General features: G+C 37.2%; 1 protein-coding gene across 1 annotated transcript in view; it reads left to right on the plus strand.

Moving 5' to 3' along the window:
* The window catches only part of PPA2 (inorganic pyrophosphatase 2), a 161,484-nt gene extending 143,152 nt beyond the window's left edge, over positions 1–18,332 (plus strand). Inside the window, exons 11-12 of the mRNA XM_033956747.1 lie at positions 8,780–8,819; positions 18,146–18,332. Of these exons, the coding sequence (XP_033812638.1) occupies positions 8,780–8,819; positions 18,146–18,174 (69 nt within the window). The 3' untranslated portion in view covers positions 18,175–18,332. The remainder of the gene's footprint in view (positions 1–8,779; positions 8,820–18,145) is intronic.
* Positions 18,333–20,413: the final 2,081 nt, after the last annotated feature.

Genomic DNA, 20,413 nt, shown 5'->3' on the forward strand with positions numbered 1-20,413 from the left:
AGTGTGAATGCAGTCGGGTTGAAAGTGTGTCATCCTTGCAAACATGGACATGCATGTAAATACAACACTTCCCCAGCATGTTCTTGCTGTTGCCTAGTCACATAAGCTATAGTAGCACCAAAACAAAATAGTTTCCCAAAACAGTTTCCCAAAACAAAATAGGATCAGAGACTGAAGTGGCATTATCGTCCAAAAAGTGTGTCCATTGTTTTAGGATATATTCTTTGTAATTAGAATCCCAATATAACCAGGAAACCTCCAAAGACCCCTATCTCCGCCAACCTGGACATTAGTCACTTCAATCCAAATCACCACATGATCTGATATGGTGGGTAGACCTATTTCAGCATGAGATATCCTACAAAAAATGAGGAGGCCACTAGGATATAATCAATATGTGACATAGTTGAGTGCGCCCGTGCTAAATGAGTATAATCTTTATCCAGCGGATGTAACGCTTGCCAAGCATCCACTAATCCCAACACCTTACAAAAATGACAAAGGCTCCTCGCTGATCTATGATCAACTGAAGATCCACCCCCAAACAATTCATGTCTGAATCCATCACCGCATTATAATCACCCACTAAAAATAATGGAAGATGTAAATAAGGGGCACAAAGTTGGGTAATATGTTGAAAAAAGCCCATATCAAAAAACATTAGGAACATAAAGATTCAATAACATTAGCTCCTGGCCCTGAATGTTCAAATAAACTAAAAAACATTATCCTTCTTGACCTTATGTATTGTGTAAGGGAGAAATTTGCTAAACAAAATGGCAACCCCAGCTCTATGCGTAGTACCAGTGAAATAAACTACTTCTTTAACTCATCCTCTTTTCAATTTCTCATGTTCTTAGTCACTGAAGTGGGTTTCTTGCAAACAGACCACATGCATACCTTGTTGCCTAAGCTTTGTAGAATTTTGGCACGCTTAATGGGGGGATTAATGCCCGCCACATTCCAGGAGCCCAATTTCAAGGAGAATGGTCCCATTTAATGTACCAGTTCAAAATTGACTTTTAGATTGCTTTTATTCTTGTGCAAACTTACTGTGCTTTGAAAAAAAGAGGGGCAGACCTACTCAAAAGATAAAAATGGAAGAAGTGCTATCCTTTTGCAGGAACCTTTGAATGCAGTAAAGTAAAAACAAATATGATGGTTTGGCTGATTTTCTTGCTTAAATACATTCTCAAACTGGAAAATTTGTTGTTAGAAGGACTTGCCAATATTCATGTTGGCTCGCAGCTGAGGAATGTTTGCAAATAAAAATTATTGTGCTTACAATCTGCTCATAAAACTGCCATCAAAGCAAAACCAACAATATTCTCACAGTTCTAGCACACAACAGAATGCAGCACTGGTGACCTGAATGTAGGTAGCATGATCCTATTTAGCAAGATTTTTGCATATTATATTTCTTGCATTCTGAGAAGTCATTAGAGTTGCAAAGGGAAAATATCCCAATTGATCTTTTGTTTCTCTTATTCCTCAAGAATCCATGAGACATAGCCTAATGAAAATGAAACCTATTAGCAAGCAAAAAATAAAAAAAGAACCAGACATCACAATCCAAAATAAGGAAGAAACCACAAAGAAGTCAATACAAAAATGAACCTTGACAAAGTCAAGAATGATCGCTTTTTCTAAATTTACAAAGCTTTAATGAATTGGCTCAACATAGGCCTCATAGGCCTTCTTGAGGAGTCTGAACAAACCTAAAAAATTACACAATTTTGTTGGAATATATCCTATTTAGTCTCACTAGAATATATTCTTGCAGATTTGTTTTCAAAACAAATGCTGCTCAGTTTTTAAAACATAGCAGAGCATCTCTCTCCCTCACCATGCACTATATTCATATTCTGCTGCGTTTTAAAAACTGAGTGGCATTTGTTTCAAAAACAGATCTGCAAGGATATATTCCAATAAAACTATGTTGTTTTCAGGATTGTTCAGACTCCCGAGGAAGGCCAATCAGCTGAACACAGGCCTATGTCAAGTCTTACAATTCAATAAAATTTTGTGAATTCAGAACAGGAGGCCATACTTGACTTTGTCTTTCAGCTTCATTGTGGTTTCCTACCTATTAGCAAGAACAGAGGCCTACATATATCCACTGCAAAGGCATTGTGCCAATCCAATTTGCAGATGACACTAAACTGTTCAAAGTTGTTAAAACGCATGCAGATTGTGAAACATTGCAGGCAGACCTTAGGAAACTGGAAGACTGGGCGTCCAAGTGGCAGATGAAATTTAATGTGGACAAATGCAAATTAATGCATATTGGGAAGAATAATCCAAATCACAGTTACTGGATGCTAGGATCCACCTTGGGGGTTAGCACCCAAGAAAGGGATCTGGATGTCATTGTAGACAATACGATGAAACCTTCTGCCCAATGTGCTTCGGCGGCCAAAAAAAGCAAATAGGATGCTAGGAATTATTTAAAAAAGGAATGGTTAACAAGACTAAGAATATTATAATGCCCTGTATCGCTCTATGGTGCGACCTCATCTGAAGTACTGCATTCAGTTCTGGTCTCATCTAAAGAAATATATAGCAGCATTAGAAAAGGTTCAAAGAGCGACCAAAATGATAAAGGGGATGGAACTCCTCTCATATGAGAAAAGACTAAAAAAGTTAGGGCTCTTCAGTTTGGAAAAGAGAAGGCTGAGGGGGAGATATGATTGAAATCTACAAAATCCTGAGTGGAATAGAATAGGTACAAGTGGATCGATTTTTCACTCCGTCAAAAATTACAAAGATTAGGGGGACATTCAATGAAACTGCAGGGAAATACTTTTCACGCAGAGAGTTGTGGTAAAAATGGATAGCATAGCTGGTTTTAAGAAAGGTTTGGACAAATTCCTGGAGGAAAAGTCCATAGTCTGTTATTAAGACAGGGGGGAAGCCTTTGCTTGCCCTGGATCGATAGCATGGAATGTTGCTACTTAAGGGCTTTGGCCAGATACTAGTGTCCTAGTTTGGCCACTGTGAGAACGGGCTACTGGGCTTGATGGACCATTGGTCTGGCCCAGTAAGTCTATTCTTATGTTCTTATGGATTGACAAATATATTATATAAGAGGCAATAGCAAGCTCTACAGAAGACAGTAGTCTGACCAAGTAGCTCCAGTGGATAGAAATTCACTAACTTGTCCATAAATTCAGACCTATAAATCCTTTTAGTTAACTTACCAAGTGTCATGACTTTGAACAAATTGAACAAATACCACAGTTTGGAACCAATATCACGGCAAAAATCATCAGCAGGAAAACCAAGGGAAGAGGCCGCTCAGCCAATATTAGAGGAACTGTGTGCCATATGTAAACTCCTTTTTGCGTGCTAATCTTGTGCGTGCGCTAAAAATGGTAGCGCATCTTAGTAAAAAGAGCCCTAAGTGAGTTACATAAGACATTAAGTCTGAAACTGTGAGTCTGAAAATTGAAGTCTCTGAGCGTAAAGCACAGTTGGAAGTCTAGACAACAAGTTTGCTGTCATTGATGAAAACATAAAGACATGACAACATCAAGCAAGATGCTTACCGCAATTGGAAAAAGAAGTTGAGGAAGTTAACAACAGGGCACAGTGCAACAATTTCCAGATTCTTGGCATCCCTGAAGGTAATAATAATAATAATAATAATAATAACTTTATTTTTGTATACCGCAATACCACAAAACAGTTCAGAGCGGTTTACAGGATAAGAGACTGTACATTAACAGTGAAGTTACATCAAGGTTACAGCGAAGTTAACATCGAGGTTACAGCATATCAAGAGACAGTTCAGGGCGATTTATACGATGTAGGTGCAGAGAAGTTAGTTAGCAGTTATATGGTATAAACCAGTGATAATTACAAAAATGATCCAGTAACTGTTGCATGGGGGGAGGGGAGGGGAAAGGGAGATAGGCAAGGGGTTATTAGTTCGGTAGGGGAGGAGCGGGGGTTAGAGGAATTTGTCAAAGAGGTATGTTTTGAGCGATTTCCTGAACGATTGATAAGTAGGGGCAAGAGAGATGAGAGTGGACAGGCAGTCATTCCATTTGCCAGCCTGGAAGGAGAGGGTCCTGTCGAAGAATCTTTTGTGGATGCATCCTTTTGGGGAGGGGTAGGCAAACAGGTGTGCATTACGTGTACGGTTAGAACCTGGGAAGGTGAAGTGGCGTGACAGATATATCGGGGCTGAGCCAGTTAGGGTTTTGAAGCAGAGGCAGGCGAATTTGAAGATGATCCTTGCTTCGAACGGTAGCCAGTGAAGTTTCCTGTAGAAAGGGCTGATGTGGTCTGATTTTTTGAGCCCGTAGATGAGGCGGACGGCGGTGTTCTGGATAAGTCGTAGTCGTTTAGTGGTTTTCTTGTAGGAGCCCAGGTATATGATATTGCAGTAATCCAGGGAGTTTAGAATTAAGGATTGGACCAGCAAACTGAAGGTGGGGAAATCAAAGTAATGTTTGATGGAGCGGAGTTTCCAAAGGGTGGAAAAGCATTTTTTGACCTGGGTGTTAGTGTGATCTTCTAGAGTGAGGCATCGGTCCAATATGACTCCGAGGATTTTTATGGTAGAGTTGATTGGATACGTTAAACCATTGAGTTGCAGGGTGGTGGATGTTAGTTTGTGGTTGGGACTTGCAAGGAAGAACTTGGTTTTTTCTGGGTTTAGTTTCAGTTTGAAGCAAGTGGTCCAGTTTTCTACCATGGTGAGGACCGTAGAGATGTATTGTTCTGTCTCATATGACACCCGGCAGGTAGAGAAGGTCATGGCATGATAATATGTTTAGAAAAATCTCTGCTTCCATTACTGGCCATTCAATTTAAAAAAGACTTTGAAATTGACTTTGAAACTGTTCCATTATAGTCAGGTGCTTGAAATCATGCAAAAGGCAAAATCTAAGGCACCATTAACATTTGAAGGCCAAATGCTCCTATTTGTACCAGACCTGAGCAAGCAAACCACCAAATTGCTCAAGTAATTGTTGGAATATAGACCGGGCTAAAACAATTGGGAGCCAGATTAAGAGTGACTCTAAATAATAACACAAAAGACTTCTAGAATTCCATGGAGCTAGCAGAATTTATGGAATCGATTCAAACTAGCTTCATAGATAAATTTGACTTTGAGTTACTCTCCCCATTTCAATTTTGTTTTACTATTCTTCAGGAGCACGTGTTTAAAATGTGCAAGATTATCTTGAAAGCAGTGAATTATTCTTCATATGTTTTTTATCTCACAAGTTAAAAAAAATGATTTGCTATAGGTATGTTTAGTTTTTCTCATGATGTTTCAATCAAAATTATGTGTGTTGATGATGTTATTATACTTGTTCAATTATCAACTGTGCCTCTGCTTGGACTCTTGTGTTCTTTCTAATCTGTGGAGGGGCCATTTTTGAAAAGGATTTCCAAGTCCAATTTGCACATCTCCTGTTAAACATCCAAAGTCAGAAACACAGAAATTACCATTTTTGAAAGACGAACTGCTAGACGTCCAAAAAATATATATATATTTTGAAAATCGTCTACTTGGACATCTAGGCCAACAGGACATTCAACCCTTAGGACGCCAAACTTTATACCCTATGTTCAACCAAAGAAATGCCCAAGTTGAAAACATCCAAATTTGGACCATCTAGGCATGAGAGGGGCCAGCATTGTGATGGACTAGCCACACAGATATGCCAACAGAGCAGTGGGACACCTTACAGGGCACTGCTGTGAACTTCATATCAAAAGTGCCAGAAGTACTTCTCATCATATACCACTTCTAATTTATTCTGCGCCCTCTAAAACTCCCCCAAACCTATTAGACCCACCTGTCTACCACCCCAATAGCCCTCATAGCTACAGGTGGCACCTATATGACAGTAGAGTTGGGTTTTAGTGGGCTCACACTTTCCACGGAACATCCACTATTAGGTATGTCTACTGTTATTCATTATAATACAAAAATTACCCTCTAATCAGTTTAATTAATAATTATTTTCATTATTATAAATATTTTAAAATCATAATTATAAAGTCATTATTATAAGTATTTTAAAATCAATCTTTTTTGCAATGGGCAAGGCAGTGTCTAACCGGAACCTGAACCAAGCAAGAAGAGCAATTTGTTCTAATTGCCTTCTTCATAAAGGACTTTGAAATAAACTTTAACAATTAACTTTGAAAAGCCAAGAAGAACAGAAATTAACATGATTAGATAAGCTGATAAGTATAAGATTTAAGTCTGTATATGTAAGGTTCTGTGTAGCTCTGTTTGACTGCCTGTCAACAGATCACTGAACACTTTATTTAGTATTGTAGTATTTCAGTAGCATTTCAATTTAGGATATTTATATGATTGGTGTTATTGCTATTTTGGCAGAATGATTTTAAAATACTTATAATAAAGAAAATAATTATTAATTAAAAAACTGATTAGAGGGTAATTTTTGAAGAGTGATTGCCAGGAAGATAAATTAAACACCCCATATTTTGTGTAAAATACTGTTATTCATACCATCTGGATCATCACAAGTCTGTGTTCTTAATTTCCCTTGATCTCTCCTCTGCATTCAACACTGTGGATCATGACCTTCTCCTCGAACGCCTTGAAGCTATTGGTATCACTGACCAGGTTCTTGCATGGTTTCACTCCTATTTTGAAAACTGATCTGCTACTGTTTCATTCAATAATACGACCTCAGGAAAAATCATCTCAAATTATGGAATTCCTCAAGGGTCCATCTTCTCGCCACTCCTGTTCAATATCTTCCTTGAGCCTTTAATGACTCTTTGCCAATCTATTGGATTTATTGTGTTCGCCTATACGGACGACATTCACCTTTTACATCCACTAGACACCGAGAACTCTTTAGAAGCTTTTTCTATCACCAAGAAACTTGAACAAATCCATCAATGGCTTGCTACCAATAGACTTGCTGTTAATGTTACCAAGTCAAATATAATGCTTTTCCCATGGAAAGAAGGACCTAAATTTGACTCCCCCATCGCTCTTACAGGTATTACCCTTCAGGCAATTACTACTATTAGAATTTTAGGGGTTATATTTGATCAGAGACTGTCTTATCATGATCATATCAGCAGCATAGTCAAATCAACATTTTTCAGACTACGGCAAATTTGTTCAATTTCAATATGGTTAGAACTCAAATCTCTAAACATATTGATCCATTCATTGGTCATCTCTAAAATCGACTATTGTAATGCCCTTTTTAAGGGTATTTCTCAAAAGGAGATCAAGCGCTTACAACTAATTCAAAATGCCTCTATAAATCATCATGAAAGCAAAGAAATTTGATCATGTTAAACCACTTTGCAAAAAATCCCACTGGCTTCCAGTGTCGCATGAAATATGTTTGTTATCCCTTAAGGCGCTGCTCTACAAATCCCCAGCTTTCATCGATAGGGTTCTAATTCCATACGCTTCTACTAGAATACTTTGGTCCAATGACCAACATTTGCTGACTTCCTTCACTTAAAACCATCAATATACGTAAACAATACATCATTTCAGTTACAGCTCCTCAATTGTGGAATTTCTTACCAATTTATTTAAGGGAAGAACGAAATATCGATAGATTTAAGATTAAGTTAAAATGCTTTCTTTTTAAAGATGCTTTTGACTGCTAGACATCGTTAATTAGGACCGCACAAATCAGTTTAGACCCCTGATCCCTTCAACCCTGCTGAAGACTTGATTTCTTTGAAACCCTTCCTTTTGTAGTTTCCCTTAATTGTCTCATTTGCTTTCAATTATTGTATTTCCATCCCTACATTCCTTATTGGTTCTGTCTGTCCGGTAAGTCATATTTTTGGTATATGAATTTTTGTTTCCCTATACGTTTTTATAAATTGTTTTAGAATTGTGCATCACCTTGAATGAATGATTAGGCGATCAATCAAATTTTAAATAAACTTGAAACGTGTAGTGGTTAGAGTGGCTTATGGGCCTGGGTCCTCTCTATGGTTCACTAGCTCACCTATTAGGTTACTTAAGCCACCTGTGTGATGCTCTGCTAGGCTTTCCCATACCAAGTGCTGCTGTTCTAGAGACAGATATATACTCTTTCATTCAGATCTTTGGGGGATTAGTGAGCAGTGTGGGAGGGTCATACCTTATGTAGGTTTGTCTTTTGAACTTCCCACCTTGTTTTTGCCATTTAAATTTTACTAGCCTATTACTATTGCATTTCTTTCCCGTTTTCCCTCATGGTTTTAGTATGTCCATTTGTTTATTTGTTTGTGATAACTTGTAAACCGCTTTGAACTTATGGTATAGCGGTATATAAGAAATAAAATTATTATTATTATTATTATTATTAATATATAATTCTGCCGTCGGAGAGGAAGTTCCGCCCAGCCGGGCAGCGATTGGCTGGCCCGAACTTCCTCTCCGACGGCAGAATTGACGTCGGGGAGAGGAAGATTGATCAGCTCGATAGATCACCAAGGCAAAGTGAGTCCTGGGATCGACTCACTTTGCCTTGGCGAGCTACCGGTCGATCGCGATCGACCTATTGGGCACCCCTGAATTAGAAGTTTGATAAGCGATTTAATCAAATTTTAAATAAAACTTGAAACTTGTTAGAAGGGAGTAAACATAGGGATAGCAATTAAAAAAAATAAATTAGGAGGTGTTAGAATAAGCTTTGGCACTAGCATATAATGGCTTCTGTCTGGATGTCTGTTACTTCAGAGGAAAGGGTGGGGGCTTTGTCTTTGTATACACAGTAGTTTTCAGAATGCAGACTAGATTATTATGTTTACTTTGCAGGTACCACTCCCAAAAAGTGCAGACCTGGTTTCCCAAGAAGGTATGTATATTGTCCTAATATCTTATTTATATTTTAAATATTTATAAACAAGAAAGTAAAGGGTCATTATCAAGCATTAGGGCACTAATCTACTTCATGAAGGGTATAGAAAGAGTAGACAGGGACAGATTTTTCAAATTATGGGGAACCACAAGTACAAGGGGGTACTCACAGAAATTGAAAGGGGGAAGGTTTAGAACAAACGCCAGGAAGTTCTTTTTCACCCAGAGGGTGGTGGATACATGGAACGCGCTACCGGAGGATGTGATAAGCAGGAGCACGCTACAGGGCTTCAAAGAAGGTTTGGATAGGTACCTGGAAGACAAAGGGATTGAGGAGTACAGATAGGAGTAGAGGTAGGTTATAGGGAGAGGATTAGAGGCAGTTACAAAATTACTCAAGGACACTGATCAGGCAATCAGGCCTGATGGGCCGCCGCGGGTGCGGACCGCTGGGCAAGATGGACCTCTGGTCTGACTCAGCGGAGGCAACTTCTTATGTTCTTATTTGATCCTGAACATGTGTTACTAGGCTCCTACACTAGTTGCAATGTCCTAATGCAATGATATTTAAGTTGCCACACGTTATATAGCAATGAGAAGCAAAACATGCATTGCATGAAAACAGCAAGCTGCATTATAGCCAGTAGAATAACCCACTGAGCCATGGCCCGAGTGTCCCCCCTTGCCAAAAGTCCAACTTGACACCACCAAATTAAGCACCCCCAGGTGGCACCCAGCCAGACTCCGTAAACTGAAGGGCCCCCATAGTGGCAAGTATAAATGGGTGTGCCTACTTGCATCTAATGATGCATGCAGCTCATAGTATTCTGAGTTGAAGACATGCCTGTGGCCCACTTATGTATATGTCTTCTGCAGCTACATTACCATAGCACTTGGGTGCTTCCTTTTAAAATAGTGCCTGCAGTGAATCCTCGATTTAACGGACTGCTTGGGGGGAGGGGGTGTCCGTTATATGTGAGTGTCCGGAAAATACGAATGCATGCTAAATAAAAGCAAAAAGACACAATAAACTACGTCAAAGACAATATATGTTGCAAAAGTATACTTTTTTATTTATAAACAAACTTAAAAAAATCAAAATCACTGTATTTGCAGCACACAATGAGTCAGGTTTGGTCGTTTATTCTCGTTTTGGCCGAAAAAAGTTTCTAATGTCACTTGCCTTTTGGAACATGGAACATTGTTGTTTATTAATTATAACTTCTCTGAAATTTCAGAAATGAGAATAATATTGTTGCAACTCAGGTTCTGAGGAACGAAACCAAGTCATCTAGATGACTTCTAACTTGACTCAGTTTCATTCTTTTTATTGTAGGCTCTTTTTCATCACTCTCGTCATCTGTCATTTTTTGGTTCATAACTTCTTCAGCTATCTCACTGTCTGACATAATTTGATAACCAGGATCACCCTCGTCTTCTTCCAGCAATTCTAGTAGAGTTTCTTCTGCATTTCTAGTAGAGTTTCTCCTGCATTTTTCATTGTTGTGTAAAAATCTTCAACTTCAAATCCATTGAACTGCATTTCGCTCTCAATATTATTTAGAAGTTTATTCCACCCATTCGCTAATGTTTCGCACTTCACCACCTTCCAAGCGGCTGCAAAATTATATAAAGCCGCTTTGATGTTATATTTTTTAAGATTTTGCAAAGTGCGTTCCCCTCTGACGTCTCTTTCTTCGGTTTTGTCTTCCAACACCACCATAACTTCTTGCAAGAATCTTTACTTGAATATCCTCTTGGTTGCCAAAATAACTCCCTGGTCCATAGGCTGAAGAATAGATGTTGTATTTTTTGGAAGAAACATGCATTTAATTTTCTCATCCTGATTACACAAAATTTTTTTCAGATGGATGTGCTGGTGCATTGTCAAGTATTAATAGTGCTTTGATGTTTTCTGCTGGTATGGATAATTTTTCCACTTGGAACCTCTTAACTTCTGGCACAAAATGTTCAAAAAACCATGCCGTAAAAAATACTTGATGTAAACCAAGCTTTTTTTAGAATTGTAGTAAATTGCAGGTAATTTATTCATGCAGTCTTTCAATGCTCTTGGGCGACATGATTTGCCAACAATCACTAGTTCTAATTTATGAGAACCATCAGCGTTTGCACAAAGTAGGGCGGAGATTCGTTCTTTGCTTAATTTGCTGCTGGAAACAGTTCTTTCTGTTTTAGAAGCTTGGGTATTTTCTGGAAGTAAACACCAGAACAAACTGGTCTCATCCACATTATAAAGCTGACATTTCAATAAATTTTCCTCATCTATTAGACTAGATAATTTCTTACAAAATGGTTCGATCTCTTCTGTCAGCGCACTCAACGCTTCGCCATAAATCCGTTTGTTCATGATTCCATGTCTCTTGCGAAATCTCTACAACCATCCATCACTAATTTTTATTTCAATTTTATTGTGTTTAGCTAATGTCTTTGCTGCAGATTTTAATTCAACTCCCCGTACATTTACACCATAGGAACGTTGCTGAACGTACCACTTTATTACAGCCTTTTCCAGCAAAGATTCTTGTGCCATTTTAAGATTTTTTTCTCGGCCAAGTGTTAGAATACACATCGCTAGACAAAGCAAATTTTTTATTTTATTTTTTTTTTATATTTATTCATTTTCTTTTGCTTTGTGAATGTCCGATACCATTTATTTTTTGACACCATATTCCTCACAAACTCGCGACACACATACGCCCAATTCCACTTTCTCGATGAGATCCAACTTTTGTTTTATACTCAAGTTTGTGCGTTTTCATTTTTTATCCATGACTGTGCTTTGTCTTAATTCGCTGCCAGAAACGGAACAAGCTGTTTGAGAGACAGTGCGCATGCTTGGCCTTCTTGCCTGGAAGTGCGTGGTGATGATTATGGGGTCCAGTAAATCTGAAGTCCAGATAACCAAAGTCCAGAAAATCGAGGGTTCACTGTAATACATATTTTTGCATAAGTGCCTATTACTGGAACCTATGATATGCATGAGTGGTATATATGTCCAGGGGCCACTTTATAGGATTACCTCCTAGGTATGTTCTCAGCTATTGCATACTATGCACGCATATCACAGTTTCCCCTAAACTATGCTTCCCAGGAGCATTATGTAGTGTACAGTTCACATACAAGCAGATGTTACCTTTAAAAGTGTCTATTCTTTACATATTGTATACCTCTGCGCAGTTTTGTAAGAGCCCTTTTCTCTATATAAAACACTCTTTTCACCTGAAAATGTGTTGTATAAGGAGCACTTAAGGGGACAGTTTTCATGCTGTCAATCTGTCAGCATTGACTTTGCAGTAATTTTCAAAGTAAAAACCATGTGCACAGACTTGCACCCTGTGTTTGTGCAGGTACCTTTTCATCTAATAGAATGCACATACTTCTGAAAATACAAAGTATGTGTGTATTGAAATCCTGCCTTAATCCTATCCTGCTTACTTCTACCACTTACTGACCACAGAATTATCAGTCTCTTTTTTTTAAGATAAGTAAGAAAAAAAGCAATATTGGCAGAGAAGTAAAGAGCTGATTTTATTTTTATTACCTTCTGTTAGAGCAAAAAGTTGGCTTATAAATTCAAGATGGGTTCTGAGCCAGGTGAGAATAAAAATGACTCTGAAAAACTCAGATATAGCTGCTTTTACTGTACACATGTAATAATTTTTTATAAGGAAAATTGAGTGAAAATTGCAATTTAACATAATTACCATCATAATAATGCAGCAATGGAACCATTCATTGCTAACTGCTGTTACCCGACAGAAAGTTTATTTCACTACAAGACAAAGGCTTATCATGCTGGGATGGAGTCTTGCCATTATATAGGCATGAGTGCACAATGGAAAACAATTTTCCACTTTTAATGATTAAGTAAAGGAGTAGAAATAGTTCAAGGGTTTTGGTCAGTTCAGTTTCATAATATGGAAGGTATCATGAAGGATAATATGCACACTTTTGCTCAAAACTATGAGAATTTCAGAATCAAGTTTTAAGATCTCTTGGTAGGAAACACCCCTGCATAGACAACTTTGTGGGAAAGCAAATCTCAATGCTCCTTATATGGTATGCTGCCACTATTCAGAATGCCAAAGAAATCTGTCTCCTGAATTCGACTGTTTCCACTGCATCAGTCCTCCTGAGAGACATTTAAATGAAGAGCAGTGTTTGCAACCTCATTCATTCTTTCTAGTTACTTTGGAAAAATGAAATGTGGATCCTTTAACTATTTCAATGTCTCCCCTGAGGAACTGTTCATGGTTTGTAGCCTAAGGAAGTGCAAAAGGTAAATGTGTATGCTGGAGATGTGGAGAACATATCAACTCTGCAAATTAAGGATGGAACAGACATTTATACACATAGGAAAAATAAATCTAAACTATAGGTATACAATACTGGGCTCTATATTAGGAGTTAACCACTCAGCAACCAGATCCTGAACCTTAAACTTCAGCTCTGTCTGCATCAGCAGCTGAAAAAAAGGCAAGTAAAATGCTGGAAATTACCGTGAAGTTTGCTGAGAAAGAAGAAAAGGGAATATTATAATTCCCGTGTATCCAAGATGCGCCTGTACTTGGAGTATTCTGTGCATTTATAGTCACCGCAGTTCAATAAAGATGTAGCAGATCTAGGAGAGGCTCAGGGAAGAGTGACAAAAATGATTAAGAGGACAGAACAGCTGCTTTATGAAGAAAAGCTTGACAAGTTAAGACTATTTTTTAAAAACTTTAAATTTTTAATAGTTGTTAATATCCTATTCAGCAAGCAGATGAGATTCAGGGTATTCCTCATAGAGATCGGGAATATAAGGTCTCAGCCTACGCAGATGATATATTGCTCTATTTGAGAAATCCTGAGACAACCATTCCTTGCTTACTTGAAATGATTGAGAAATTTGGAAAATTTTCAGGTTACAAGATAAATTGGAGTAAATCAGAAATTCTTCCACTCAATGTCCATTGTACAAAAGGTTTGTTTGATTCATTTCCCTTTCTATGGAGGGAGGATGGAATAAAGTATTTAGGCATTTGGATTACAAATACAATGGAAAAAACAATAAAAAATAAATGAAAAATCGTTATTACAGAAGGTCACAGAAATGTGTGAGCATTGGAATCCTTTACATCTTTCATGGTGGGGGAGAGTACAAACTATTAAGATGATGATCTTGCCTGTGATTTGTTATCAGATGGGTATGTTGCCGGTTTATTTTCAAGGGTCCTTTTATAAAAAATTAAATAATATTCTTATAAAATTTATTTGGCTAGTTAAAACTCCTAGAGTGGCCTTGGTATCTTTACAAAGGCCAATTTCAGAGGGAGGGGTAAATTTTCCCAATTTTTATAGGTATCATCAAGCCTATATTTTGTGCCAGGGTATGTATTGGGTCCTCCCAGAGCTCATGGAAAAACTCCCAGATTGGTTGTAGCTTGAATGGCAGCTCATGTCCCTTTTGCGCCTTTGCCATGTGCTCAGTATCAAAATGCCTAGTTACAGTAAAGATAACAGAATATTATCTGATACATGGAAAACATTGCGTTATGTAAGTAATTTAACAACTATTTCAATTCACAAATCTACAAATCAATCTATATGGCTAAACTCCAAGATTCAAATTGGCGGAGAAAGGCTCACCTGGAAGCATTGGATGATAGCAGGAATACGTTTATTAAATTATGTTATTTCTAATGGTAAAATGCTTGAATTTTCACAGTTGCAACATAAATTTGGCCTTAATAAATCAGAAAGTTTTAGATGGTTGCAACTGAAGCAGACCATTCAGGCGGGGTTCCCTGATTGGAAAAACCTTAATAATCAATTTAGTAAGGAGTTCTTATGTTTTCAGGCGGACTTCTTGGGACACCAGGCCAGCCAGTGGTATAAATTGCTGACTGGATTTATTAAAAAGAAACCAAATACTGGTCTGAGAGACATTTGGAGTATTGAGATTAAGCACCAAATTTCTGCGTCTCAATGGCCACGAATTTGGACTTGGAGGATGAGTTGTACCATGTCGGCATCTATGAGACAAACTTGGTTTTTTCTGTTGCATAGAGCATTATGGACCCCTGTTCGGTTACAAAAATTGGATAGCTCTAAGTCTAATAAATGTTGGCACTGTCATCTCGAAGCAGGGACTTTAGATCATTTATTATTCTATTGTCCATTTATTATGAATTTCTGGAAATCAATTTGGGACCAAATTAATTGTTTATTAGATAACCCAGTGGCATCATATGATATTGTGCTATTTGGTATGGCAATGAGAGCAAAAAGTCAGATTTCTACAAATAATAAAAAATTATTACTTATAATGACTGGGGTTGCCATTCAACAAATTATGTATAATTGGAAAAATTGGAGTAGATTAAATTATAATTTCTGGTGGAATTCTTTATGTCATGTTTATAAAATGGAGAGATTTATTGCAATACAGCGGGGGGTTTTCAGGAAATTTCAAGATGTGTAGGAGCCATTTACAAAGTATTGTACTGATTATATGACATTTTATTTTTTTTTTCCCCTTAAATTTACAAGTTAAATTATGAGGGGGGAGGAGAGGATAAATTCATTGTTACATATTGTATAAGGTATTGATTATATTATAAGAGAGGGTGGGAGATAAGAGCATATTATTTGTACCATTGATGATTATTAAGTGTTTATTGTTAATTTGTTTGGATATATTGTTACACTTATTGTAATTTTGAAAATGAATAAAGAATAAAAAAAAATAGTTGTTAATATCAAAGCATAATACATCATAGAATTAATTCTTACAAATATATTCTCAACTATGCCCCTGAGAGGCAACTTTTACATCAGCCTCCTGTAAACCTCCCCCCCCCCCATAACTCCCCTCACAAAACAGATTGTCCAGTGGTTCCTTCATAACACTATAACCATAATAAATCCCCCTCCCCCCTCAAGCCAATACTTTCAACCCTATAGTACTAATTTTAATGTCATTTCTTCCATTCATTCTTTATATACATATACAATATAATTTTGCCTGAATATAACTTGTCTTGAGCTACTACTGAGAAAGGTGTGATCAAAATCTAGTACCTGACATACCAGGACCAATAGTACAATTCTACCATACCTTAATAACGGTAACTTCTATAAGTCACACAACAAGATCCTATCTAGGGAAAGGCATCACCATAAGCATTGTGGGAGGCATTAAATACATCAATACACATAAGGGAAAACTAAACAAGCCAGAGTAGTACAAATCGATCCTGCACAATGTTAACAAGAAACCATGTCTCTTTCACAAATGCAGAACACAAATCCCAGTATAGATTAAGCAACAATAAACTAAAAATATAAACAGATATGCAAAAACTGAACTAAACTCCAAAGAAGCCAATGACTGTAGACAGTGAATACCAGAGAAACAATGATGCATGTCTTCCTGTACTGTGCAAAATATAAAGATGGCAGATATAAACCTTAAAAACTAATCTATTCCAATTGCTACATTACAAATTAACTCTAGGTTTTACTAAGCAACATAAGAGCATTTTACTGCGAGCCAGCGAGGTAAATTATCTGATGCTGATAGGAATTCGAAGCATTTACCTCATTGGCCTGCAGTAAAATGCTCTTACGCTGCTTAATAAAAGGAGCCCTAAGAAATACACATGGAAATAAAGCAAAGAAAAATAAGACATTTTATTGGACTAACTTAAAATATTTTTCAATTAGCCCTCAGAGGCCAAGATTTCCTTCCTCGGGTCAAAACAGGAAACTGCTGTTATACTGTAGTATCATGTCCTGACCTGAGAAAGGAGGGTCTGGTCTCTGACAGTCAAAAATGTATTAAAATTAGTCCAATGAAAATATATCTTAATTCCATTTTCTATTTATATTTATTAACTCTTATAAACATGGCTACTACACTATTTTATCCTAAATTAAAAAAATAAAGTTATTTTTCTACTTTTGTTTTCTGGCTCCAACTGGCACAATGGCTCCTGACAAGGAACCTTGTTTTGCTATGAAAAACAACTGTTTCAGGGGAGTAAAGACTAGCTGAGTACGAACACAACTTCCATGGTGGCTTGAAACAGTGTGGAATTAAAACTCCAGACTGATGATGTCATTTCTGGGTCTGTGGGAAATTTAAAAATTACTGTTTGTAAATTGCTGCTGCAAGGGTTTTGAGACTTTTTTTCTCCACTGAATAGGTTATTCCCACAGCCACTAATGAGCAGACTTTCTATTGGACAAATTGAATAACTTTTTTGAATAAAGTATGTTGAAGTAATATATTATTTGACAAAGTTGATGGAACACTGATAGTGTATATAACGTGATTATAATCAAGGGAAAAAAGACCTCAAAATACCCCTAAAATGTGATCAATAAAGTCACAAATATTTTGGGGTTAGGTATCATCACCGGTCAAAAACCCTTGAATTTTTAATATTTTTAATTTTCATTGATTTTTAATTATTTAAAACATTTTTTCTTTTATTATAAATATAGTGTATGTCAATTTCATACTTAAATTTTTCCTTCTAAATAATTGAGCATTCAAATGACCAGCAACTATTGGTTCAATACCATAATAATCATTCTGCTTATATTTAAAAGATAGTAAGCACTTATCTTTGATAACCCAACGGAGGCCCGGTCCGTTTCGCTCTAATGGGCTTCTTCAATTGCTTCTTCAATTGCAATTGGGTTGCTCAATTATTTAGAAGGAAAAATTTAACTATGAAATTGACATACACTATATTTATAATAAAAGAAAAAATGTTTTAAATAATTAAAAATCAATGAAAATTAAAAATATTAAAAATTCAAGGGTTTTTGACCGGTGATGATACCTAACCCCAAAATATTTGTGACTTTATTGATCACATTTTAGGGGTATTTTGAGGTCTTTTTTCCCTTGATTATAATCACGTTATATACACTATCAGTGTTCCATCAACTTTGTCAAATTATATTATTATTTGGACACTATTTCGTTTTCCATTCCTTTATTCAGAAGTAATATATTATGCCATATACTACTCGTATGTACTGTTATTTGTATTTTTGTACTTTGTAATTATCTATTGCCCATTTTTTACTTATTCTTGCTGTATACTGTCTTGGCTGAATTTCTTTAAAAAAGGCAGTAAATAAACTGTAATAAACAAAAACCATGCCATGAGATGCTAGTTAGCTGTGCATTCTAGTTTAATGCAAGCTAATGGTGTTTTTGCTGTATTAGATAAAATACCCTCAGCATAAATTGTATGTAACTATTGTAATGTAACTTGGTTATAATATTTCTTTTTTTTTTTTAAGCCATCATGTGGCATTTTCTTACTAAGTGAGGATTGAATGCTTCAGAGTCACTTCAGCGATTTCTGCATAATTCAGGGACTCACGACCTGCAAATGGTGTCCACCAATGTTTTCTACCACAGAACCAATCCTTGCCACTCAGCTTTGGTCTAACACCATGTAAATAAACCTTATCATGCTTAAATTACTATTAGTTTGCCATGTTTTATTTCAACTTAGCTTTTTTAAAAAAAGTTAGACTATTGAGATTCTGCTGCTGGATGAACATAAATTGTGATCATTTATACTTGTGTAAATATCAGTTTCAGAAAGCTGCTGTTTTGCACATGGAGATCCACACCATGCAGACATTTCAAAAGAGTGTTTTTTGGGCAGGAATAAAATCTACATATATATTGCAAGTTTCCAAGTAGAATTTTCTACCCCGCCCAATAGATTGACCTTTTGGGTGTCTTACAATCTAAACATATAAGACATGGACATGATAGCGAAAGGTGAAAAGGGTAGAACTACAATATCTGTATCTTCAAGTATGATAGATACACTGAAACCAGTCAAAACTGTTATAAAAGTACACTGGGTGACAAGAAAGGGCATGCTTTTGTGCAACCTACGTGATGTGTTCAGGAGTACTGTATGGGCAGAGCCTAAGAAGATTAATGAAATAAACACTACACCTGCTGCAAGTCAAAAGAATCTAGATATTCATTGGCAGTACCTGGACATTGGAGTCAGCACTGACAGGTCCCGCTATCCACAATATTCAAACTGCTAACCTGATTAGGAGAGCTTCTTTGCTGTCCTTACTTTAGCTAGATAGCTAATTGGTTAGTAGCAGAATATCACTGCTAAATGGATAACCTTTGGCTCTGGCCATGCTATGCCTATGAACTGCCCCAGAACTATTCAGATAGTGCTAAGGCAGTCAAAGCCAATATTCAGCAATACTATCCGGTTAGGCCCGGATTCTCTATAGTCTATATGGTGCCAATATCAGCGGCTTCTTAAAAAGTGGCCGCTGATCGCATGTCAATCACACGACAGCACTGTAAAGAGAACTGTGCCTCCGGGAAAGATAGGCGCCGGAAGTGTAGGCTAGGGTTTTCCAGGCCTACATTTCCAGCACCTATCTTTGTCATGAATCACGGTTACGTAGGTGCTTTGGGCTACCTAACACCGCTTCCAGTGTTAGCCACGCCCTTAGTGGCATTAGGCGGCCTAAAGCACATATGGAGGCGCAATTCTGGTGCCAATTTTTTTAGGTGTCGGTAGGCGGCTTGAAACTCAGTTAAAAACATCATTTAAACTGGGGTTTTTTTTTACCGAGCTTGGATACCTACTGGCACCTAAAAAATTGGCACCGTTCAGAGAATCCGGGCCACAGTGCTACTGAGTATCCCTCCCACTGGCACTTATTTTAAGAACATAAAGAGTTGCCATACTAGTATAGACCGAAAGCTCATTAAGCCCAGTATCCTGTTTCCAACAGCGGCGAACCCAGGTCACTAGTACCTGGCAAAACAGATTTGATAGGAGCTGCTCCTATTTAGATGTGCCTTTAACATAGACCTTGTAGTTTATTAAATTTGTATCTACATGTGTACATCATGCGCATCCATTTCCACCTGCTTTTAAACTAGTTGACCTGTTATAAAATTATCTACAACAGTGCTTTAGAAAAAGAGCCTGAATTTATCTGTTGCTATTTTGTTTGCAAGTCTCTCTGTAATAACTTTTTGAGCTGGAGTTTATTATTCTCATGTTTTGGTGCCAACTACCCTTATTTTGTATAGTTTTCAGGAAATATAAATTATGTTTGGCTAATGTGTAGCCTATAGTTCAGGCAGTTTATTGAGAGAGAAATCAATTGTTTGTACACTATGGCCCTTATTTTAGAAGCTGTATTCATGTGTGCGACATCTGAAAACTGGTACGTAGACATCCATATCACACGGAAGTCCAAATCTTGATTTTAAAAAGCCATCTAAAACTGCAGTACATATAGGGTTCCCTTAATGCACTACTGGGTAATATTGAATCCAGTCAAAAAGTGTCCCAAAGGGATGATCAACTCAACAAAAAGAAATGGGAACACTCACATGAATAAATGCTTGTTTAAGCTAACCAGCGGAGCTCAGAACCGAATGGTGGTATGGAAATCACAAACGGAACTTTTTTTGAAACTTTTCAATAACTTCTTAACTTGAATGTCAGTCAAAGCGTGTCTGAAGTTGTCCAACTGCAGCGGGTTCTGACGCGTTTCGCCAGA

Source organism: Geotrypetes seraphini, chromosome 1 (assembly GCF_902459505.1).
Source record: "Geotrypetes seraphini chromosome 1, aGeoSer1.1, whole genome shotgun sequence".
In the NCBI taxonomy this organism is placed as follows: domain Eukaryota; kingdom Metazoa; phylum Chordata; class Amphibia; order Gymnophiona; family Dermophiidae; genus Geotrypetes; species Geotrypetes seraphini.